Raw genomic sequence first — 25,460 nt, 5'->3', positions numbered from 1 at the left:
CGCTAACATTTCCGGTATAATGTGCATTGATGACCTTCAATAAAATTATACATTCTTATCATAAAGGCCGGAAATGGTGCCTGCGGTGATGGTCACTTATCAATACGTGAATCACAGTCACTCCCCCCCTGTTTATGGAAAAACTTGGGGTAGAATGTATTTTACCTAATGGTAACACCAGTGTGGTTTAAGTTTCATATTATCATTATGGTTGTGTTATTATTTATTTAATAGAAATTTAAAAATTATTTATTTAATTTAATATTATGTAACAGTGAAGTTATGAATCTTTAAAGGATTTCAACGTATAAAAATGAAAATATTTAAACTAAAATAATCAATTCGGTTATTTACAAATATTGAAAAGCAAAGAAGAACGATAAAATTCATAAAATGGATCAATTTTTAGCAACGACAGCTCATAAATTGGTATTTACTTCTTATTTTAAAGCTACTGCTTATTTTAACGTAATTTTTACTTACATTTTAATTCAATAAATTTATATTTTATTTTAACTTATATTAAATAGAATAATGTAAAAGTTTACATAAATATTACTATGTATATAAGAGCATAAATCTTAAATTATTTATATTAACTTTAATATTCCTACTACTGGATGTACCTTGGATTGGTATGTTACATATTTTTTGGTGTAGATACCCAAAAAAATGTAACTTATTAAATATATACTCTATTTGTCAGCGGCTACAATATTATACTTATCACAAAGTATGTCCCTCACATGTAATAGAAGCTGTAATTGTAAATTGATAGTTCCAAAAAGGATCATTCTCTGAAATTGAAGATAATTTCAGTGTTTACTAAATGCATTCTTAAGTTGTTATCAATTATGTATGTCTACATTAAGCATGATTGTCACAAATGTTATTATAGCCATACATTTAATTTTCTTATACCTATTATTGATTTTAGAAAATAAATTCATATCTGCTTACTAAGCGCATCTCCCATTTGCTGAGGAAATATAGTAATATGAATTGTTTGTTTATTTTCTGTGGGTCATTAATGGAATATACCATGTTCAGAAGTCCCAGTTTTTTAGTTCCCTCCGTTTCATCACCTTTCATCCTTCACCTTAGGTCTTGGGTTTTAGATTCTTTTTTTTTATTTTTACACCCATAGACATATTAATGACTATTTGTATTAATGATACAAAATATATATCTTTTCATTGACCAACTAAGTACTAGATCATGGGTTCTAAATGGAGGCAATAATATCCTTTATTTATTTATTTATTTAATATTCTTTATTGTACACTTTAGGATACATTTAAATACTTTCACAATAATAAACAAAAAAGCACAAAGAGTGGTCACCTTTAGTGAGTGTTGGAATTTTTCAAGAAGGCAGTGGTGGGTCCAAATGGCTATTTTTATGAAAAATCATTTTATATGACCATCAAAAATTATGTAATATGATTTGTTATTTGAATTTTTTTTGTTTCATGTAACTGAGTACCTCTGAAAAGTTTGGTACTAATGTACAAAATTGTTCTTGTTTTAATGGTCTCTACACATTGAAAACATTATTCACAGAGAACGAATGATTACTCCGAATTGACCATAGTACTGGGCAATGAGAGCTGTGATTTGGATTCCGCAGTCAGTGCAATAGTTTATGCAATGTTCCTCAGTTGGCAGTATGAACAGATCAAGTGTAAAGTGTGTACAAAAACACAAAGGGACGAGAAGGGCTATAAGGATAATATATTTGTGCCTGTTCTTGATGTTGCTAGAAGCGACTATAACTTGAAGACGGAAGTTGCTTATTGTCTCAGAGAGAATGGTGCGTCGGATGAAAATTTACTGTTTAGGTAAGACAAACTTGTTTAGATTGTGAATAAATAAGAGGATATACAGGTTGTCTCATAAATCAATGTCTGGCGGTAAAAACCATGGTCCAGCTTTTCATGGGGCATGGGGGGTTCTCCCAGTACCTTAACTGGTTTAAACTCGAAGAGGACCCCTCGTGCTTCTGTGAACTGAGTGTGGACCAAACTGTGGTCCACCTGGTAGCCCACTGTCCCGCATTCTGAGGATTCCGGGTCGACTCTGAATGCTGGTAAGGTTAGCAAAGATTTTGTGGCTTCTCTAATCAAAGACAAGGAAGCAAGATCAACAATCCTAAAACTGTGCAGATGAATACGGAAAATGTGATAAACAGAAACAAGAGTTGACCTAAAATTAAAAAATTGTAAATAAATTGGTTAAAATTGGCACTAAATTTATAAGTAAATAAAATAATACATGTAAAAATGTACACATAGAATAGATCAAAAATGTGTTAAAGAATAAAAATGTATGAGGAGAAGAAAGAATGGTATTTAATGAAAGGAAAAAAGGTTATGAAAGATAAATAAAATGGTTATGAAAGAGAAAGAAAGAAGAATTGCAGAAAGAAAGAAAATAAAGGAATGACAGATCATAGGAGGAACAATAGAACGCGAAAAAATATTAAATAAAAAGTCCCTGTCCCACAATAGGTATGAGGGGTCCCCGTAGAAGGGGCCTTATTAGAAAAAAAATATAAAAACCAAAAGAAAATGCAAATTATTTATACCCCAGACATGACTTTATCAAATAAGTAATTCTTCCTAAGGGCAATGTATACACTTTTGCAACATAATCCCAGAAAATGTTTTGAAACCCTCCATAGCTACATTTAAATGACTTCATTCATCACAGAAGATAGCACAACTTTCGAATAATGTTTTCGCCTAGATAATTGTAATTCGAGTTTTATATTCAAATTAAAATTTAAAAAAAATATTTATTTTTTTTCACCTGTTCTTTACAAGTCTAATGCATTTCATCTCAACAGATGGTAGCCTCAACTTGATATGAACGAGAGATGTAATTCATCATATATTAAATAAAGAATTATTGAACATTTTTTAAAATTTTAATATGTTTCTCATAACATAAGCATTTGTTACAGAAATGACATAGATATGAAAACTCTTTTAGCTTCAAACAAAACAAAAATAATTCTGGTCGATCATCACATACTATCGAAGAGGTACAACTACCTATCTCCATATGTAACTGAAATAATAGACCATAGACCTATAGATAGGAAGGAGTGGACATATAAAGACGATACTAGAAGTACAATAGAGACGGTGGGGTCCTGTGCTACTCTAGTGGCGCAGCGGATAAAAGATCTCAGTTCTCTGATCAAGAAGGATGTTGATTTCTTCACAGCATTTCCGGAGTGCACCGATCTTCTTCATTGTATGTATGACAGAAACATCTATAAGATATTAATAATTTATATATTTCTTTATTTATTAATTGACCTATTAGACTTTCTTAAAGTTGGATGCCAGCTAACTTGTAACAGGCCTTTTTGGAAATCTTTGAGGGAGGCCTATATCTAGCAATAGATGTTCTCCATTTTGTGACTTATTATCAGAAATGATTGTTCTGATGCAGGCCTAAAACAAATTTAAACCAGGAATGTATTTCAAGATGTATATATAGTTAAACATAAACAATGATACACGGTTTTTCTGTTTAGTACACTAAAACAATTAATAATATAGTTATATTATCATTATAATGCTTCATGGTACAAAACATTTTTTGTTTGAATATGACGAAAGCACATTACAGCAATTGTTTCTCATTACCACCACTGTTATAATTACAAAAATATTTAACAATTGGTGCTTAAATAAGAAAACAATAAATAATGTTACAAAGCACGTGTTACAGAACCTCTAAAAAAGTTACTTGGACAGTAATTTCTTAAGCGATTTGGAAGCGTAGTTTTGACAAAGCGAAAGTATACTTTGTTTTAAAGTAGGGTGACCATCTGATTTGTGAATAAAGGACTCCTAGTGGACCAGTGTTGTTTCATTTCGAGTCAGAACCCACAGTACGTAACAATAATAATATAAGATTGAGATACAAATTGAAACATAATATTATGGTGTTGTAAGTGTTTATGGCATGGTTAAGTGTTATACTTGACATATATTCAAGTATGATTCCAAAATACACGATTTTATCCAGTATTTAGGTGTTATAACTAGGATATTAAATAATAAAATATTGCATAGTTATATTATCTAAATTTGTAACATTAAGTCAGTCTTTCGCATGAGTATAAAAAGTATAATCATAAAATCCTATTAACCCAAGAATATTGTTTGTGCTCTGTGTTACGTCCTACATATCTAAAGATCTTAGCTTTGTGATGTTACAGGCGCAGTGGTGCTGGACACCGTGAACTTCTGCAAGGAGGTCAACAAGGGTACGGCTCATGATAAAGAAATAGTGCTGTTTCTGGAGAGCATCATCAAACCAGATGACAATGAACTACTGAGGTAATTATGAATGATTTTTTGAAACAATGTGCTGGTGCAGTTCGTTAAAGGAGGCCACGGATGACTGTTCTAATTTCGAAATCCGTATACCATCGTCTTATAAGCAAAATATTTTTATCCATTCCATTTCATTCAACCCAAGTTTTTCTAATGCCATATATATTAAAGATGAGGGGTGGTAATATGCATCCTTGGTGAACTCCTTTTCCGAATTTATTTAAATAACTCTGAAAACATGCGCAAGTCGGTCCCACCGGTACATTATCTTCATAGAGGTTGAGAGAAATTTCCAAGACGCAATTACGAGAGGACATTCTGAATGAAAGGTAATGTTAGGTTATAATTAAGGAGAAGCTACAAATTATGCGTTACATTTGTGGTAGGATAAGAAAATAAATGAAAATATAATCTAAATAGAATTTCGCTACTGAATTAAAAATGAGGAGACCAGAGGTTGTCGATCGTGCAACCGATGGCCGAAAGGTTCTCAGGTGGCGACCACGACCAGGTAGACACGGCGTGGATAGAAGCTACCCACTACCTGGAACGACGACATAATGAACATTAGATAAGAGATATAAAGTCGCGAAAAATCACCGAAAACAGAGATGTAAAGTCACAGATTGCACTTAACTTGCAAAATGATGAAAATGTCGGCACAAAACATATTAAGTTTCATCCTTCCTTACTAGATGGCGCTTGTAAAATTTTTCATCGATAGCGCTAACTGTTCAATTCAAATTTATGCGGATACACATCTAAAGATGTTATGATGATGATGATATATATATATATTTTATTTAAAAAAAAAACACTTTTTTTGGTACTATTATACCATTCAAGGTGCAAGAGCTGATCGGCAGTTTTGTTCCCAGGAAGTCAAAGTTAGACAGGCTAGTGGCAGCGAGGAGTGATGTCACACATCTTACCGCATCCGAGCTCCTGAAGAAGGATGTGAAGGTAGTAGGAGATGTCCTGGTACCTTCTTTCCCGGTGCCCGTAAAGGTGAGTGAAGCTGATGATATCGGCACATCTTTTGTACTGCAGAGTTTATTGTGGTATCTCTAATTGATTCATGAAGTATTTTCACACTGAATGGGGGATGGTTCAGTCCGATACAGATTAGGAAGGGGGTCTAGAGAAACATGATCACAGTTGAGATACTTCAATGGAGATTATGAATGGTTCGTAATATTTCAGAAATACTTGGACATCTGAACAATGGAGAAACTATTTATAAGTTTTTTTTTATTTCAGGTGTTTATTAATTTATTTAAATTTAGTAATCATTATGATATATAATTTTTTGTCTATAACATTATGAGCCGTACTTGACGAATTGAAGACGTCATATTCAATTGGCGAAAGCTTAGAGCCATCGGCGGACCGGCTTACTGCATAGCGTTAGACCATCCTTCCGCGCCGGTTAGGGAGTCGCTGTAAAGTGTAATGTGGTCAGGCAACGAGGTTAGCAAATGTGAGGTTTCAGACTAAAGACTTCTATCTTGAAATAGATCAGTATATATATACATGGAAAGAACATCGATTCCATCGGGAATCTTTCATTTTCATCATTTCATCATTCTTTCCATGTATATATTCCATATTCCATGTATATAGACGGTTTAGATAGATGCAGCCTATATAGGTAGTCGTGGCGTGGGGCCCCCACTAGGTAGACCGATGACATTGCCAAGGTCGCGGAAAGTCATTGGATGCGGGTAGTGTAATAACAGTCGTGGAGGCGATTTTTATGGTGAGGCCACCGCCATGCAGTGGGCGTTTACCGGCTGACAAGGTGATGATTTGTAAAGATGTGGCCAAAGTTAGACCCTCTAGTAACATATTGAAAATTCTAGTTGATTTCAAAACGGATTTATAAGTTTTTCGGTCACAAAACGGTAAAAACTTTTCATCATCTAAGGCGACCATGAAGCTGCAGCCCCGTGCGCTGGTCCGATCAAGTCCAAACTACTCTCGATATTACACTAGCCGAAGCCATACATACTTACGAATACGTCGCAATGAGAAACTGATCTTGAGTTGTTTTTTGTATGTTTTCGCTCAGGAGTTTCTGAAGAAACCTGGTGCTTTACTGGCTGTCGCTGAAGCCCTAGTGGAACGGGACTGCACGCTGGCCCTTCTGCTCGGCATGAGGCTGTGTCCAGGGTTGCAAAGGGATGCAGCTGTATACGCACCCAATGCCAGGAGGAAAGCGGAGAAGGTAATTTTTGTTTTACCCTAAATCGAAGTTTACGGACGAGAAAATAAAGTTAGTGAAGAGCTTAGGATCCACGATGAAAATAGAACTCGCCTTGATTTGCTTTCTATATATTTTGTGTCTTAATTGACTGGACTGGAATAATAAATAAAATTTCTTATAATTTGGTTTGTTGGTGCTCCCATGTCGCAGCTACGACTCCTGCGACACAATGTTAAATAATTCAAACTTTGTGCATTAATTGGCAGTCCTATATAATTACACTCGCCTCATCGACAAGTTTCCAGAGGATTCTACACCGCGATCACCAACCCGCCTGCCAAGCGTGGCGATTACGTGGTGGGGGGGGGGGGGTGATATATGCCTTTTAGAGGGCCTCTGTAAGCGACCATAATTTAGGTTAAAAAAATAACAATCATTAGCGTAATGATAACCTTTGAAAAGCATAACACAAGGTCTATGAAATTAATAATTATATTTTCTCCTCTCCCATCAAATACAGACTCTTTTCTCTCCCATAAAATAAGACTCACGAAAAAGATTGTTTTAACACATATCAATAAAATTGTAAAATTCAAATGAAATACAAAATTATTACATACTAATTATTTTCACAAACTTCCAGCTGGCGAAACACCTTCAAGATTGCGTCAGTCCTTCGTTCCAGCTGGTGGTGGAGGACTCGGAGTTGAAGCTGGACTGTCTCTACTTCTCGCAGGCCAATCTCCTGCTCACACGGAAGCAGTACATGCCAGTGCTGGCAGAATTCTTACAGCACTATAAAGATTAAACAATGCGGCGTATGTTTATTGGTACAAGCAAATGAGATTTATAAAATATTCAATTACAGTTAATATGTTTTATTTCAATCAATCATTATTATCTTATCAGCCGTTAGTCAGCCATTGCAAGTCATAGACCTGTCCCCAAAGATCGACATGATGGCCGGTAGAAATAAAATAAAAGAACCAAAATTAAGTTTAGCACTGTTATCAGTACTGCCGTATAACATTTGATATCGGTTAAAAACAGTTAAAAAAGTAAAGACCTTATAATAAATGTCCAATTAATACCACAGAACCAGCTTTACACGCATGTTCCCATTTATTTTTGACCATGTTTTAAAAATAAATTTTCAATATATACCCACTCCAAAAAAACGAAAGCAAAAGTAAAGTTATGGTTTGGCTAAAAAATAAATCTTACTGCTATTATAACCTAAAAAATATAAAAAAATCCACACGAGATTTATATATTTTATTCTTCTCCACATATTGTCTCGATGTACTTTAAAGAATTCATGAATTTAAATTTAGCCGTAAAACATTCGTTCTTATACATAGTTCTACCCAGTATATTTCTAGTAGTTGGAGGCGGCGTACATCTGACGTCTTCGGACGACCTAATAACAGTCGCCTGTCGACCTTGTGGGCGTACATTCTACACTTATCGCTCCATGGTCTCCACTCCTTAACTTCAAAACTCCAACGGTCATTAGTTCTGCACGCTATACAACCTGTTCACTGCCACTGCAACCTTTGTTTACAGGTCTTCACATTCTTTATTTGGTCTCGTATAATGAACTTGTATACTGATAAGATTGATAAACAAAAGAACTAAGAAAATGTAATATTAGGTCTGCCCACTGCTACTTCGGTTTGCCAATCTGCTGGCCTATGTCGTTTACTTTAGTTCGTTTTCAGATCTCCTCATTCGTGATTCGATCTAGTAGAGGAAAACTGTACACAGTGCAGTAATATTTATACAAAGTAAAAAGTTTAGTCATTTGAAAAATAAACAGTATATTAAAAAAACTAAATATTGTAATAGTAAATTAACATTTTAGTTTTAATCCGTAAAACATAAGCTTATAAAGATGAATTATTTTTGAAGACCAGAATTGATAGGTGATGGTATTGAAATATTGCTATAAAAAACTTAACATAAAAGTTGAAATATGCGTACGATGCTATGCCACACATCTGCTTGATCGTACGTCCACTGCTAGCCCGCACGCCGTCTGCCATATCGCACGCCCGCTGTCATACCGCACGCCTGCTACCAGACTGCACGCCTGATGTCAGACCGCACACGCCCGCTACAAGACCGCACGTCCACTCCTTGATGACACATCCACTGCTAGCCCGCACGCCGTCTGCCTGACCGCACGTCCGCTGTTAAACCGCAAGCCCTCTGCTAAACCGCATGGCCGCTGTCAGACTGCATGTCCACTGCTTGATCACACGCCCGCTGCTAGACCGCACGCCTGCTACCAGACTGCATGCCCGATGTCAGACCGCACACGCCCGCTGATAGACCGCACGTCCACTCCTTGATCACACGCCCGCTGATAGGCCGCACGCCACTCCTTGATAGCACATCTACTGCTAGCCTGCACGCCGTCTGCCAAATCGCACGCCCGCTGTTAGACCGCACGCCCGCTGCTAGACTGCACGCCTGCTACCAGACTGCACGCCCGATGTCAGACCGCACACGCCCGCTGCTAGACCGCACGTCCACTCCTTGATCACACGCCCGCTGCTAGACCGCACGCCTGCTACCAGACTGCATGCCCGATGTCAGACCGCACACGCCCGCTGCTAGACCGCACGTCCACTCCTTGATCGCACGATCACTGCTAGCCCGCACGCCGTCTGCCTGATAGCACGCCTGCTGTTAGAGCACACGCCCGCTGCTATACCGCACGCCTGCTGACAGACCACACGCTTGCTGCCAGACTGCGCGGCCGCTGTCAAACCACACGCCCGCTGCTAGACCGCACGCCTGCTGTCAGACCGCACGCCCACTGACAGACTACACGCTTGCAGCTAGACTGCGCGGCCGCTGTCAAACCACACGCCCGCTGCTAGACCGCACTCCTGCTGTCAGACCGCACGCCCACTGACAGACTACACGCTTGCAGCTAGACTGCGCGGCCGCTGTCAAACCACACGCCCGCTGCTAGACCGCACTCCTGCTGTCAGACCGCACGCCCACTGACAGACTACACGCTTGCAGCTAGACTGCGCGGCCGCTGTCAAACCGCACGCCCGCTGCGATACCGCACGTCCACTGCTTAATCGCACGTCCACTACTAGCCCGCACGCCGTCTGCCTGATCGCACGCCTGCTGTCAGACCCCACGCCCGCTGCTAGACCGCACGCCTGCTGACAGACCACACGCTTGCTGCCAGACTGCGCGGCCGCTGTCAAACCGCACGCCCGCCCGCTGCGATACCGCACGTCCACTGCTTGATCGCACGTCCACTGCTAGCCCGCACGCCGTCTGCCTGATAGCACGCCTGCTGTCCGAGAACACGCCCGCTGCTATACCGCACGCCTGCTGACAGACCACACGCTTGCTGCCAGACTGCGCGGCCGCTGTCAAACCGCACGCCCGCTGCGAGACCGCACGCCTGCTGTCAGACCACAAGCCCGCTGCTAGACCGCACTCCTGCTGTCAGACCGCACGCCGTCTTCCAGATCGCACGTCCGCTGTCAGACCGCACACGCCTGCTGCTAAATCGCACGCCTGCTACCAGACAGCACGCCCGATGTCAGACCGCACAAGGCCGCTGCTGAACCGCACGCCTGCTACCAGACTGCATGTCCGATGTCAGACCGCACACGCCCGCTGCGATACCGCACGTCCACTGCTTGATCGCACGTCCACTGCTAGCCCGCACGCCGTCTGCCTGATAGCACGCCTGCTGTCCGAGAACACGCCCGCTGCTATACCGCACGCCTGCTGACAGACCACACGCTTGCTGCCAGACTGCGCGGCCGCTGTCAAACCGCACGCCCGCTGCGAGACCGCACGCCTGCTGTCAGACCACAAGCCCGCTGCTAGACCGCACTCCTGCTGTCAGACCGCACGCCGTCTGCCAGATCGCACGTCCGCTGTCAGACCGCACACGCCTGCTGCTAAACCGCACGCCTGCTACCAGACAGCACGCCCGATGTCAGACCGCACAAGGCCGCTGCTGAACCGCACGCCTGCTGCCAGACTGCGCGGCCGCTGTCAAACCGCACGCCCGCCCGCTGCGATACCGCACGTCCACTGCTTGATCGCACGTCCACTGCTAGCCCGCACGCCGTCTGCCTGATAGCACGCCTGCTGTCAGAGCACACGCCCGCTGCTAAACCGCACGCCTGCTGTCAGACCGCACGCCCGCTGACAGACCGCACGCCTGCTGTCAAACCGCACGCCCGCTGCTAGACCGCACGTCCACTGCTAGCCCGCACGCCGTCTGCCTGACCGCACGCCAGCTGTCAGACCACACGCCCGCTCCAAGACCGCACGCCTGCTGTCAGACCGCACACCTGCTGACAGACCGCACGCTTGCTGCCCGACTGCGCGGCCGCTGTCCAACCGCACGCCCGCTGCGATACCGCACGTCCACTGCTTGATCGCACGTCCACTGCTAGCCTGCACGCCGTCTGCCTGATAGCACGCCTGCTGTCAGAGCACACGCCCGCTGCTAAACCGCACGCCTGCTGTCAGACCGCACACCTGCTGACAGACCGCACGCTTGCTGCCCGACTGCGCGGCCGCTGTCCAACCGCACGCCCGCTGCGATACCGCACGTCCACTGCTTGATCGCACGTCCACTGCTAGCCCGCACGCCGTCTGCCTGATAGCACGCCTGCTGTCAGAGCACACGCCCGCTGCTAAACCGCACGCCTGCTGTCAGACCGCACGCCCGCTGACAGACCGCACGCCTGCTGTCAAACCGCACGCCCGCTGCTAGACCGCACGTCCACTGCTAGCCCGCACGCCGTCTGCCTGACCGCACGCCAGCTGTCAGACCACACGCCGTCTGCCAGATCGCACGTCCGCTGTCAGACCGCACACGCCTGCTGCTAAACCGCACGCCTGCTACCAGACAGCACGCCCGATGTCAGACCGCACAAGGCCGCTGCTGAACCGCACGCCTGCTGCCAGACTGCGCGGCCGCTGTCAAACCGCACGCCCGCCCGCTGCGATACCGCACGTCCACTGCTTGATCGCACGTCCACTGCTAGCCCGCACGCCGTCTGCCTGATAGCACGCCTGCTGTCCGAGAACACGCCCGCTGCTATACCGCACGCCTGCTGACAGACCACACGCTTGCTACCAGACTGCATGTCCGATGTCAGACCGCACACGCCCGATGCGATACCGCACGTCCACTGCTAGCCCGCACTTTTGAACCGACGACTTCTAGCGACTTTCTGTGACCTTGACTAAGTTGTCGGTTCACCTAGCGGGGGGCCTTTCTATGAACCATAACATATATATATATATATCATTATGATCGTTCGCCAGAATCAAATCCAGAAATTTCTTAATGTATTTAAAAATACATAAATCTAATAACAAATCTGTAAAAAAAATGATATATTTTTGATATACACAAAAGATACGAACAGTTTGAACAATTAGACAATTTCTTTTTTTTTCGTTAAGGATTGGGGAAGGATATTACATAAAAAATAGCAAGGTAATTTATCAAAGCAAACACTTCTATAGCAGACATTAAAACAATAGAAGAGTGATCACTCTGATATATATTTATTTATTTTCTATTAACAGTACAAATTGTGACGTTACAGCACGGTATTAAAAACAATTGCATACCTTTTCCAAAAAGTTGTCACGTGTAAGCACATCCTTACATTTCTTTATAATTGTTGTCGCACACTGATCTCTTCTGTCCTTTTTAACAACATAAGTGCTTTTGAAAGAACATTATATTTACTCAAAGTATTATGTAATTATTTAACTTGACCGAAACCGGTATACCGCGCCTTAGATATGAGCGCGGCAAGATGGGCGAAGTACGTTCCGCTCTGTAAGTAACGCTCATGTTCTTATCTTCGGCCGCCATCTTGCTGCGTATTCCTAAGGCACGGTATCGCGATTTCGGTAGCATTACATTTATTTCAATGTAATTCAATTGTCATCAACTTGCTAACATTCTCAGTATTGGTAAACATACCAAAGTGTGCGTGTTAGTATATTTGGGTGGATTTCGCATAACTTTTTCGATTTTCGGTTCTATGAGATACCTGTTTATTTATATATATGGTTCTTAGCAAAGCGTGTGTTGGCTGGAAATTATATTTAGGTCAACAAATCAAGGATCAGTTAGATGTTGTGTACTGGATCGCTCGCAGTTACTGGTTGGTAGTTTATTTGTGGGTATACGGTATGGTCTCTTTATGGGCGTGGTCGCTTGTTTGTTTTGGGTCTGTGTCTGGGTGATCTGTTTGTCAGGATGACTGTGTATAGGTGTCTGTTCGGGCTGGGAAGACGTTAAGCTTTGAGTTGGTTGATCAGTTAGTCAGTCAGGGCAACTGTGTATAGGAGTCATTTATGTATAGAAGGGTCTATGGGTGAGATGGTCGATCTTTTTATTGTTTCTGTGCCCGTTTTTGAGGCCCCTCATACTCCCCAAACATATGTGAACAGGGATCTTTTTTACAATAATAATTGGGATGCCATGTCCGTGAAAAATTGAGCGGTGTTTATGTGGATAGACGGGCGGAGTGGTTTGTGTGCAGGAGGAGCAAATCTGTCTGTCAAATCGACTAACTTTGATATTAAAGCTGGATTGGTATGCTTATTAATGCTGGATTGCATTGGAGCATTTATTTATAGAGTTGACGGGGATCCATCTCTTGTAGGTGTGGTCTCTCTGGTCCGGCGGACTGTTTGCAAGGTGGGAGCTCTCAATGGGGGGTCAGGGGGTGTGTGACGTTGGTAGTTCCACTCGCGGTGCAGCGACGCACGTGCCGCGAGAGGCAAGAGTGCCAGGAGAAGCGGGCGCCGCATGCGCTGCAGCGGTACGGACCTTCGCGGCCGTGCATCCCCGCTACATGAGCGCGAAGTTTCGCCTGGTTCTGTTGACAAAACTTTTCATCAGCCTCCAAGACTGATTAGATTCTTAGCAGTAAAAAATCCCATAAAATACAGCATTAGTTGGTCGCACTCGAGAAACTTCGAATTTTAAACAAGCCATTTTTATGCGTCCCGCGAATATGTCTAAAATTGAGTTCATTTTATAGATGTTCTCTCATCAATATATAGTTAAATATAATAAAAAGTAAGAACATACAAAACCAAAATAATAAATCAAAAGTGACCATCGATCAAGATTCAGTGGGGCACGGTTAGAAATGCTGCTGCCTATGTAATTGTACCCCGTAAATTTCGATTTACATTAATCAACTTGTATCGAAAAATTAGTGCTTTACTTCTCAATATATATTGGAAGTAATAACGTTTTTCTGTCCTTTTCTTGTTTTTTTTTTACATTATTTGTTTTAATTCTAAGTTCATTATAAATAAAATTTTGTAAATTATTAACATGTGTTAGTTTTTGTAAGATCCGCTAAAAAAAATTATAAATCTAAATTGACCCGCTGATTTAAAAGGTTGCTCAACCCTGGTGTATTGGTATTTACAATACACGCCCATTTAATATTAATAAATTTAAATAGTTAAACTTGTAATAATAAACCTATTATAAAGTAAGAGTTTAGTGAAAATTTTTAAGTGATAGTGGTGAGTGGGAGTTAATTGCTCTGTTCACTGTATAAATAATAAAACAAAAGTGACAACAAAAGCGTTTGTTGTGGGCTCCTCTCATATGAGGGTACGTTTGGAATCCACATAGCGTTGAGATGAACGATACCGTTACAGAGGATTTATTCTGATTCTAGCTTATTATCAAATTAGATTCGGTTGACATCCTTTCTATGATACCCACAACTGGTCAAGTGATCCTATATAGATAATTTGAAGAAATTCATTGCATAAATAAGTGGCTTTTCTTCTCAGTTAATTCTTTACACACGAGCATAAGTCGGAAAATTAACCACTATATTGTCCGTTACAAAAAGAAAGTTTTAATTTTTTAATTTCAGAAAAAAATGTATCAGCAAATAAAAGTAAATATTGTATTCTTTGCAATAGAACATATAGAGATGTATTTGTTGGAATTCTGTAACTTCAAAGACCTACCTAGAAGTTAAGGTTAGATGGGAAGTAAGAAACTTACCGGAAAAGACTTCCCGCAGTGCTGACACAGATGGCCAGCCTGGTCTTTCTGGTGAACGTTCTGTTTGTGCAGATAAAGAGAAGTGTTGCTCTTGAACACCTAGAACAAATCAATTAATAAAAAAAATATCATAACAAATCAATTAATAAATAAAATAAATAGTAATAAGAAATAGTTGAAGGGTAGTAAAAATTTCCATTCTCAAAAACCTCTTTGAAAGCCATCTTCAGAACTGTAAAAGGGTTCCATGATGAATTTGTAATGAACTGGTAATCCTCGATACATTGCATAGGTACCTTCGCTGTACATGGGAAAATATCTAAATCAAATGACACACCTAAAGACCACTAGTAGAGTGGTACTGCAAATTCTGCATTTCAAAATATTAACTTTATGCCACTGCAAAAACTTTGGCACTGTATATTTTTCATTTTAAAATTATAAGACATTTCACTCGCCTGTAATTACAGTGGTACTAAAAATTATGCATTTCAGAATACGGAAATTCACTCCACTGTAATTACTGTAGTAATACACATTTTCCATTTCAAAATACGCACTCTGTTGGTGTGGAGTGGTATGCAACCTTACCTTCTGGCACTGAGCACACTTGTAGATAAAGTTCTTGAGGTGATCCCACATCACGTGGTCTCGGAGGCGGGTCTTGTTCGAGAAACGCTTGCCGCATTCGCTACACATATATCTGAAATATTTAGAATAATTTATTTACATCATTAAGAGCCGAATAGGTTTGAAACTAGAACTAGATTGAGCGGCCTATACCAGCATTCTTCAACTTGAAGCTATAAAGATTATAATAAATAATAAACTGTCGAAGTTTTTATGATCACATTTATCGTTTAGAAACTTTAATACTTTATTCAATAGTTGGATTTGACCCGTATTTTTAAATCTTTTATGCACCATGTTCCACCTTAGCCTTTTTAAAATTCTTGCACCACCCCGTATAACATATATTTTTTTATATTCAAATGAAAGTGTTAAACTCGTGTCAAGTCCACTTTCGAATTGCCACCCTGTAGGGCGTGGGCAAAACATTGGTAAACACTGTTTTAGATACTCTATAAAAATATATAACAAGTACATCAGAACTCAAATCAACACAAGGCTGATACAGGAAGAAACTTTTATTTTTAATGATTTATTGTTCTTACTTGAAATCGTTCTCGGAGACATGTTTCATGCTGATTCTCATGTGCTGTTCGTACGTAGCCTTTGACGAGAAGGTGCGGTTGCATGGCGTGCACACCAGGTCTCCCTTCGCTCTGAAACATGATACCATACAGGTTGTCCCATAAATCAACGTCATCACAAAATCAAACTAACAATTAGTTCTTAAGTAGTGCAGCTGGACCACCGAGGGTCCACAGGAGAATCGATGGCGTCTGCGTTGGTGTGTCAAAAATTTATCAGCTTTCGATAGTGAAGAACTAAAATTTTGGCAGATATATTCTCAGCTCAGCAAATGTTATTAAACTTTCATATTCTATATTAAATAAACTTTTTTTTATTAAAACTATTGATTAGTTGATAGAACTCGGCACTAACACAGATGTCCATAATTAGATCTAATATTCATATTTTCGGAGATATAGTACAAATTAAGCTTCAAGGGTCCATAGGAACAGGTTAGTTTTTAAAATGCTGTGAAGAAAGTTTGGGAACCTTTGCGTCAAACATTTAAAGTCAATAAAGGAAAGCGTTTGTTAAAGAAAGATAGATCAACAAAACATGTTATTAAAGATTATTTAAATAAACAGTATTACTACTACTACTTATATACTTATTTTTACGTCACAAATAGAAAACAAAAAAAAACTTAAATTGGTCTTAAAAAAGGAAACTACCGAGATTTTCGCCAGGTTCTTATCAGTATAATCAACATTCTTAACTTAATTCTCAACTTTATTCAAGTTGGAACTAATGTAAAACATAAATGTGTAGCAAAATAATCACAGTTTTCAAAATGCTTTCCCTTATCTGTCAATGCATCGGTCTACGCATGCGCAAAAACTAAGGACGCGCGGCGTGTGATTTGTAGGCGGTTGTCAAAACCGCGTCTCGCGCCGAAAAATATAATGAAATATAATAATGGCGAACGGCGTCAAGTGACATATGGGTTTTTTTATTTGTATTAAATCTTTAGTGCTTGATGGAATATTGAATTAAAGACTTTCTCATGTTAATTTTTAATCAATTTTTAATATGAATAAATGAGTGGTGAAAGTTTTATGTAAAAATTATTTCATTCACATGAAAAATAATTTATTACAGCGTTGGTGTGTCTGAAGTTGTAGGCGGATGACTTTAAAAATAAACTGTCTATCTTTCATCCGAGCGTTTTAATTTTTGTACTCCAGTTTGTTAGGTGTTGTCTCTAACATTGCCTACCTAACCTGTTAAACTTCCACCACAGGTCCCCCTCATAGATCGCCACGATGACTGGTCTTGCGCCGATCGCATTCAGAGACTTTCTGGTAACTCGACTATGTTGTCGGTCTACTTAGTGGGGACCTACCCAAGACGAGTCTAACGGCTCGTGTGCGCCACTCCATGTTTTCGGCCCCAACGCCGGTGGGCGGGGCATGTCTCTCGTGCAAGAGATATGCCCCGCCCACTGCCATCTTAGTTGGGCAGTTCTTGTTACGTCAGTGACCTTGGAAGCTCGCAGCATAGCCTCTAGACGACCTTAGACGACCTATTGCTCTCTATATGATCTCTAGCAGGCTAACTTCTTACAATACCATATATAAATATATTTATAATCACCTCAATGTTTTGAAATTTCGAATAGGCTTACAAATGCTTATTCGAAAAATGTATATATTTGTTTAATTATTACATAGATAATAAAATAAATCCTACAAGCCTTCGAAATCACAGTGAACTCTATTTCTTTGACTTTTTCCGGTGTTCAGTGCTTAGATTCATGTCACATAAAGGTTACTTTAGAGTTAGTTTCTTCACAAATACTGGTGTATAGACCCTTGTCTTGCTTCACATCTTCATCATGTCAAACGATAGACTCCCATTCGGTATAGGCCTTCCGAAAGATGGCAATGATGTCAGATCTTGCGTTACGCATATCCAGGAACTTCTGGCGACAATGTTTCAAGCTTCACTTAAAAAAGTCTGAAACAAGTTAAGTTCTCACCTAGCGGCATGACTGTGAAGATGACGGGCGAGGTTCCCTCTCCACTGGAATTTCTTGTCACACTGAGGACAGGGGAACATCTCTCTCTCTTTATTCACCGAGTGTATGATCTGCTCGATTATGCTGTGCTGTTTCTCTGCACTGCCTTCATCTTCTGCAGACTCTCTCAGCTTCCTGAACAATGTTAACCTTTACCCATTACATAATCAATAATAAATATTATTCTCTCTTAGAGAAAAACATGATGAACAATTTTGAGGACGGTAAGTACTACTATATATATATATGTATATATTGTGTGTCTGTGTGTGTTTATATATATATATATACACACACACAATATATATATATATATATATATATCTAATATATAAAATTCTCGTGTCACGGTGTTCGAACTTGAACTTCTCCGAAACGGCTTGACCGATTTTTACCAAATTTTACATGCGTATTCAGTATGTCTGAGAATCGGCTACTATCTATTTTCCATACCCCTAAGTGATAAGAGTGGTCCACCCCTAAATTTTATTTTTAATTTTTCAGACAATTTTTTTGGTTTTTATTTAATTATGATACAGCATACAAAAATACATACAAACCTAAATTTTCACCCCTATACGATCAACCCTTATCTTACATTTGTTAATTAAAAACTTTAATTTTTTTTGCAAAACAACGTTTGCGGGTTCAGCTAGTATATATATATATATATATATATTGTGTGTGTGTGTGTGTGTGAGTGATTACAACAAATATGAATGTAAAATAATATATTGCATACCTCAACTTTAACTGTATCTTATGTTTTGAACTCGTCTTCACGTGTTTTTGCAAATTTGATGTAGTAGTGAAGGACAAACTGGAAATAAAAAAATTACATGCAGTGTCTTAAACATAGTTTAGATCCTTGTTTACAGGTGGTGAAGCCCTAGGGCTACGTCAATATCCTCCACCAGGGATGCTATATTCTACTCTTTTGGGATAAGAAGGACGCCGACCTCTTGGGTCACTTAGGCAATTGCTCAATGAAGTGTCTTGACACCACCCCGCCTTTTTGACATTCCGACTCAAGAGTGCCCGAGTGCCGAATCTGTGGTAATAAATGCAATAGGTATAAATAAAACAAACACTAAAATATAGAAATAAAAGAAATATAGTAGTACCAAAAATAGTTCAATAAACAGTCATATAAGATGATAATTATAAAGAAAATACGTGTTAAATATTTGAACAATAAATGTAATGTTGCAAAATAAAATAGTAAGGAAACCTAGAATGTAGTGGTTGTGGATGGATGTATGGCTAATGGAATGAAAGAGAAAGACTGGGAAAATTGTAGAATGAAAGAAACAGTACGACAGATAAGATGATACATGAAAGCGAAGAATGATAATAATAAAAATTATGAATAAATTACTAGAAATAAAAAGTCCCTGTCCCACACGAGATAGGGGAACGAGATGTACCCAACAGCGGGGACCATATAAAAAAAAAGTGCCGAATATTGGTCTGTTGCTATCACCTGACTAATCGAGCTGTAATTTGTGAGACTACCCACGTATAAGTAGTAATAGTCAATCGACTACTCTTGACTACTCCATTCACCCAACTTAGTTTATTATGGCATTTTTCGTGTAAACGCCACCTTACCCTACATTCATCTAGCCTCACTCACAAAGTCATAGCTCTAGTGTAAACACAGCCTTACAATAAATACAACACACAGACAGTAAGCAGTGATACCTGCACGTTTCGCAATACGGTTTCCTCTTCTGTCCAGTCTCTATGCGATGCAACTCCAGGTGCTTCCTTAACGAAGTCTTCCATCTGAAGCTCTTGTCGCAAAGCTCGCATGGGAAGGACGCCGGTTCCTCACCGCTGGAACATTGTTTATTTTTATTTTATAAACAGAAAACCAATATAAGCTAGGAACTACGAAAATGCAGTGAGAAACCATCGGTTCTACGCGCTTTGGGGCGCTTGGATCTGGGAATAGAGATAAGATATAAATAACCGAAGAGGTCTTAAGGTTTTAGAACAGACACCACCAGTCGAGACCAGTAAGCGCAGCGCAGGACGATTACCAATACCACCACCAACACCTGGTACGTATGGAAATCTATGAATTACACATCCAACAATGGATATAATGCAATTATAATGAAGTTCCTTCAGTTTGGACATTCGAAATTTAAATTTTTGAATGCCGTAAATCCATAAAAGCCTTAAAAAAAATCTTGATCTAGTCTATTTTGTAAAATATCCATTCGGACGGTTGATATTAACTAAGCTGGAGAAATTCCACAGGGAACTCAGGTGAATCCGTTACAATGGGATAGTTGGACATATGATAGATGCCCACTGATGGGTCTTGGGCTGTCCGTGTTCTTTCAGCGACCTTGATTATTATTCACCCAGTGGGGAAAACTTCACCGGGTTTACTGGCACGTGGTCGACATCCTCTTATAAGATCCATCATAAGCAAAAGGTTTTAATATTAGAATTAAAAAAAAAAATACCTGGCGGTCATCTGTGTTTCATCCTGAGCATCTGTCTTTACATCCAATGTCACGTTGACGTCGTAACTGTGGTCTATACTGTAAAAAGATATTTTCTAACTAATTTTCTTACTATTTCCGAGTATACTATTATATATACTATACTATTTAGACCGAGTTTATAATTTTATTTATTTATTTTTAACGAATCTTCTGATAACTAACCAAATATGAGCAGTGGTAGACCAACGGTAGATGGCTGAGATACAATGTTGTAATTCACACTTTGTGCATTAATTAGAAAAAAATTACATTGGTCACGAACAACCTTTAAGTAAATGGGCAGCGTATCCTTTGCGGTTTTGGTATATCCCACCATAGATATCCCTTAGAACCCTATGCTATACAGTGCATCTTCACAGTTTCTCCAGTGGCTACCACGAGCCCGCAGACGCGGTGGGACCCCTCGCTGGTTGAACCGATAACATAGTCAGGGTCATGAGAAGTCGCTGGATGCAGGCAGCGCAAGCGCAGCGCAGCTATTGTGGTAATATTGGAGCCAATGTGTTGCGTATATAATTCACACGTGGGCAGCAGTGTCCTCTGTCTACCATAATATTATATTGCGATCGCAAACCGGCTTTCCAAGAGTGGTGGTTATGATTTATCCCACCATTGATACCTTACAGTGGAGATCTACGAGACGCAGTGGGCGTATGGGCTGAAACGACGACGGGATATTGAATTCTAGTATTTTGTTCACAAATTACCTAATTATAAACTATGTTACGACCACATTATTATTCTCATTAAATATCTAGTACAAAGTGCGGTTAAACAAGCAGTTGCTATCCAGTGAATATACAGGGTGATTAGTTATAAATGTAAAAGATCTAAAGGGATGGTTTATGGGTTTTTATAGTCATTTATACTGGTGCAACAATGACAAAAATATTTTATTCCTTCAATGAGACTTTGCCAAGCACCTTCAAAAAGTCTAAACATTGATATAACATACAGTGAAATATATATGTATCGACAACTAAATCCCGGTCCAAATACATCACCTCTGAGAGTGCACGAAGTTATAATGTTTGCTGGCACCTAACTTGCTGTTGAAGTTATTTCTGCAAACAATGCACCGGAATCTCCTTCTGTGTTTTTTTATGTGGTAATTGTATGATATCTCTCGGGCAAATGTGCAGCAACATACCTCACATTTGAAGTTTGACGCATTCTGTGAATAAAAAACAAATTGAACTTTAAAAAAGGGGGACTCTACTATCACATAACTAAAAATAAATAATCTATGGAAATAATATATTAATTGATATATAGATATTAAATAGTACATTTCATAAGTTTATAAAGCCAACATGTTATGGATGTTTTCGTGTTACTCCATATTTGGCATTTACAAACCCCAATATATAGTCTGTGAATTACTTTAAATGTTAAAAAGTACTTAGGTTCTTAAATGCTGAATTAGTAAGGTTTACTTGCAAAAATAGATTATATTTTTCAAGTTACACCTATTTTGGAGAGTTGTGGATTATCAATAAATAAAAACAACACTATATATCTAAAGTACTTGATACCTGACTTTTACTTTGGTTTTTGTATGACAATTTATATGATATGAAATAAAGTGAGCACCCTGAAATTTGTCATAGTAAGTCTGTTGAATAAACTAATGTTTGATAATAATTAATTTGATAAAAATGTATTACTTACCAATTCATGTTTCAAACTAAAATGATCCTTTAGATCATCGGCATTCGGGAATGCGAGAATACAATTCTCACACTTATACATTGCATTTACATAGTCATCTTTTGCTGCCAGTACCCGTCTTTCTTCTTTTAATTCTTTATCAGTTAACTCTACTTCTTTATAAAATTCTGCAGACTCCTTATGACTTTTCTTTCGACCACGCTTTGTCACTTTATGTTTCTTTTTTTTCTTTGGCACTTCAATTACTGCATCATTATCATCCCCATCAGTGGAGACTGAACTGTTGTATTCAGTTTTTATGGATATTCTTCTGTCTTCTTCTAATTCTGTTTCGCATAACTCTTCTTCTGGAGTTTCTGCTGTGTCATTAAGATTCTTTTCTGTCAAATTTCCGTTGCTCACTTTTCGCGACTTCTTTTTTCTTCTCGCCACTTCTACTAATGCTTCTTCGTCTCCATCAGAGAAGAATGAACCGTTATCTTCACTTTTTACTTTTACTTCTATTGTTCCATCAAAGTTCGACTCTTTTTCTGTTTTAATCTCTACATCTAAAGCCTCTGAAGTCGTGCGATTTGGTGAAATTGCAATTTCTACTATATTTTGTGTCTTTAATTTGGAAGCTGGCTTTACTTCAGTAATATCCAAATTCTGAAATAAATTATTTTATAAAAATATTATGTGAGCATGCATTAAAATGTCAACATAGTTAAGTTTTGTGTTGTAGGATATAAAGAATAATAAATGCAACTTCGGAAACCTAAAAAAACGGCTGCTAAATTATGAATTTATAACAAAAAAGAAACTAACAACTGAGTCCATTTATAACATACAAAATTCTTTAAATACAACAGTTGTGCTAGACATCAGCATATCTCACATATCTACCTGATAAGAGCATTTTTCCTAACGCTTTGCACTCAGAGAATATTCTCACATTTCCTTCTAACAACTCGTTTGCATTTGCGGATAATAAGTACGTAAAAAAATTCTCTTCTTTCGTCTTTTGAACCATCCCCACAGTAGATTCACCAAGTGATAATTCTTTTTCTGTATCATAAGGTTCCATAAATAATTTATTGAGAAACTAGATAGCTGGTTATTCTTCTAGTCCTCATCTTCATGACTGACCTTGGAAGTGTTTCTAAATGTAAAGACTAAAATATTTGCATAAATCAATCATGTGTGCTTTAAAAAAAAGGTATTTTTGAAATAAAATTGTTAGTCCAATAATCTTGAAAACTAGGCATTTTTTAAAATCCCATTTTCATAATAACTCTAAAGAAAGCATTCATTTCACATTCCGTAATGTATTTCCATTGTTTCCAAATGGAAGATTTTTATATTTTTATTATGCCCTATCTCATCTTTTTTATGCCAGTAATGTCTGCTTTTCGAATTTCAGAAATAAAACTTCATGCCAGCACTGCTGGCATTCCAAATGCAAAGGTTTAATAAATGTGTCTGCTTGTTATCAGACACAAATTTACGAAATTGATTTTAATTCCTAATTTTAATTTGTTCTTTTATATATTATGTATTTATTGATTTCTAATAAAAATCAATTGTTTCATAAACACTTATAACAATTTCATTATTTGGTTTTCTGTGAAAATATAGCGACTTTTCATTCTACATGATTTCTTAAATATCTTAAAGGGATTCATATGTATTTTTACACAATTTAAAAAAAAAACACCATATTAAAAAAGAATGTGTATGTATGTAATACACAATTACAAAACATTATTACATCCTTTAAATACATATTTTTGTCGATACATTTTTAAAGTGTTATATAGTAATATTCTACCTGTTTCAGATAGTTCTGGAATACTTTGAAGGATTCTACCACTTGCCGTTTGAATCTGGTGAAACGTGCAATGACTGCCTCACATTCCCAGCAAACAGAGAATGGTGCTATTTCACCAGGAGCCAACTGAAATTAGATATTTTTTCTTAAATTTACCATGATTTAGGACATAACATATAAGTTGCCAATAGGGTGTTTTTGCTCCCTAGTGAGCTTCTCATAGGTAGGTGCAAAGGCAATAATATACCACTAAATGTAATAGATTTTATTTGAAATGGTATAGGAAAGTACTGTCTATTTTGATAGAAAAACATGTGAATTTTGTAACATTACGACAATAGAGTAATGAAGTAAGTATATTGTGAATAAATGGTATAAAACATTAAAAATCTGAAAGTTGTGCAGAATTGATTTGGACTTCTTACAAATTCTCCATCAGAATGGTTGAGAGCAAACAAAATCTACCGGAAATTTAAAAATTACCAGCCTAAATTTAAATTTAGGTCTGAATTCGTCTTAAACTTCATAAAACTGACATATTTGGTAACATCTGTAATGTATAGTTTTATTTTCATATAATGAAGACTCAATTGTTAAAAGGCATTAATTTATGGTTGCATTAATGGCATTTACCTGTGACGAAACTACCTAGTAACTAAAGATCAAGAGACTTTATTAGGAACCCTGGCCTGGGCTATCATATCGAGATTTTTTTTGTCACAAATATTTTTCATTGCATTGAAGCATTTGGTCGCTTTGACGATCCTTGGACTGAATAGGCACAAAGTGGGACCTCCGCCTGGGCTTTTACTCAATACACATTAATTTAGATCATTCCGATTCCGTATCATGAGAGATCCGAATCTGTCTTCGATCAGTTGTTATTGTCGTGCTAATCATAACAAGTCCAAAATTTAGCCAAAGAATAATAAAAATAACAATAATGATAACAAAGGAAAATTTAATTTACCGGTATTTCATTAAATATTTGTTGAAAACATTTCTTTTTCCAGTAATCTTCGAGAATTAACATTTTTCGTCCCACGCACAGGCATCCGACGCATAAAATACTACTCCTAACATCCATCACGGCTATACTTTTGTGAAAATACTTAAAACGTGATTATTATCATTAATAATAATGAAAATATAAATGATTATTTGTTTGGGAAGCACAAATTTTATCATTGAAATAGTGTTTATAAATGTCACTGTCAATTCTTATGTATTGCTAGACGTATACGTACGTATTTACAGATCGATTATGGATATATTTAACCTAAGGGTTAAATATATCCATAGCCTGATTTACGAAAGTGATTTTTTTTTATATTACTGTGTTTGCTTGAGGGTCTAGATGAAGGGAAAAATAGATTTTTTAAAATTTCGTTGGAAAGAATATTATACAACAGTAAAATACGTACAGCCAATCTACAAAAAAAAACTAATAGTAATGTGAACATTCGGTTTAAAAGATTGGTATCAAAATTGAAACTCTAGGTTATTAAGGGTTAAAGTTAAAATGGTATTCATTTAAAGAAAAAAGCGAAAGATAATATTTAAACAGAAGTTAATTTTAAATTTCAGTTTTTATTTTTTCACGCGTTACGGTTGCATTGA

At 38.4% G+C, this 25,460-nt stretch overlaps 2 protein-coding genes across 2 annotated transcripts; one reads left to right on the top strand and one right to left on the bottom strand.

Moving 5' to 3' along the window:
• The first annotated feature begins 236 nt into the window (after positions 1-236).
• Positions 237-7,420, top strand: pn (exopolyphosphatase prune). The gene is made up of 7 exons (XM_068771297.1): positions 237-429; positions 1,564-1,841; positions 2,966-3,261; positions 4,238-4,358; positions 5,234-5,363; positions 6,427-6,582; positions 7,205-7,420. Exons 1-7 carry the CDS (start codon positions 394-396, stop codon positions 7,367-7,369), a joined length of 1,182 nt encoding a protein of 393 aa, XP_068627398.1. The 5' UTR covers positions 237-393; the 3' UTR covers positions 7,370-7,420.
• Positions 7,421-12,126: 4,706 nt separating this feature from the next.
• Positions 12,127-24,987, bottom strand: LOC137927473 (zinc finger protein 57-like). The gene is made up of 12 exons (XM_068771292.1): positions 24,811-24,987; positions 23,841-23,966; positions 22,031-22,678; positions 21,364-21,533; positions 20,318-20,395; positions 19,542-19,676; positions 18,580-18,657; positions 17,799-17,972; positions 15,799-15,909; positions 15,215-15,326; positions 14,624-14,722; positions 12,127-13,463 (listed from the first exon to the last, which is right to left on the bottom strand). Exons 1-12 carry the CDS (start codon positions 24,925-24,927, stop codon positions 13,293-13,295), a joined length of 2,019 nt encoding a protein of 672 aa, XP_068627393.1. The 5' UTR covers positions 24,928-24,987; the 3' UTR covers positions 12,127-13,292.
• Positions 24,988-25,460: the final 473 nt, after the last annotated feature.

The sequence above is a fragment of the Battus philenor genome, unplaced genomic scaffold, assembly GCF_028537555.1.
Source record: "Battus philenor isolate CCGP_79_NKW_IND1 unplaced genomic scaffold, ilBatPhil1.0.hap1 SCAF_30, whole genome shotgun sequence".
Lineage (NCBI taxonomy): Eukaryota > Metazoa > Arthropoda > Insecta > Lepidoptera > Papilionidae > Battus > Battus philenor.
This window is presented reverse-complemented; position numbering and strand designations above follow the sequence as displayed.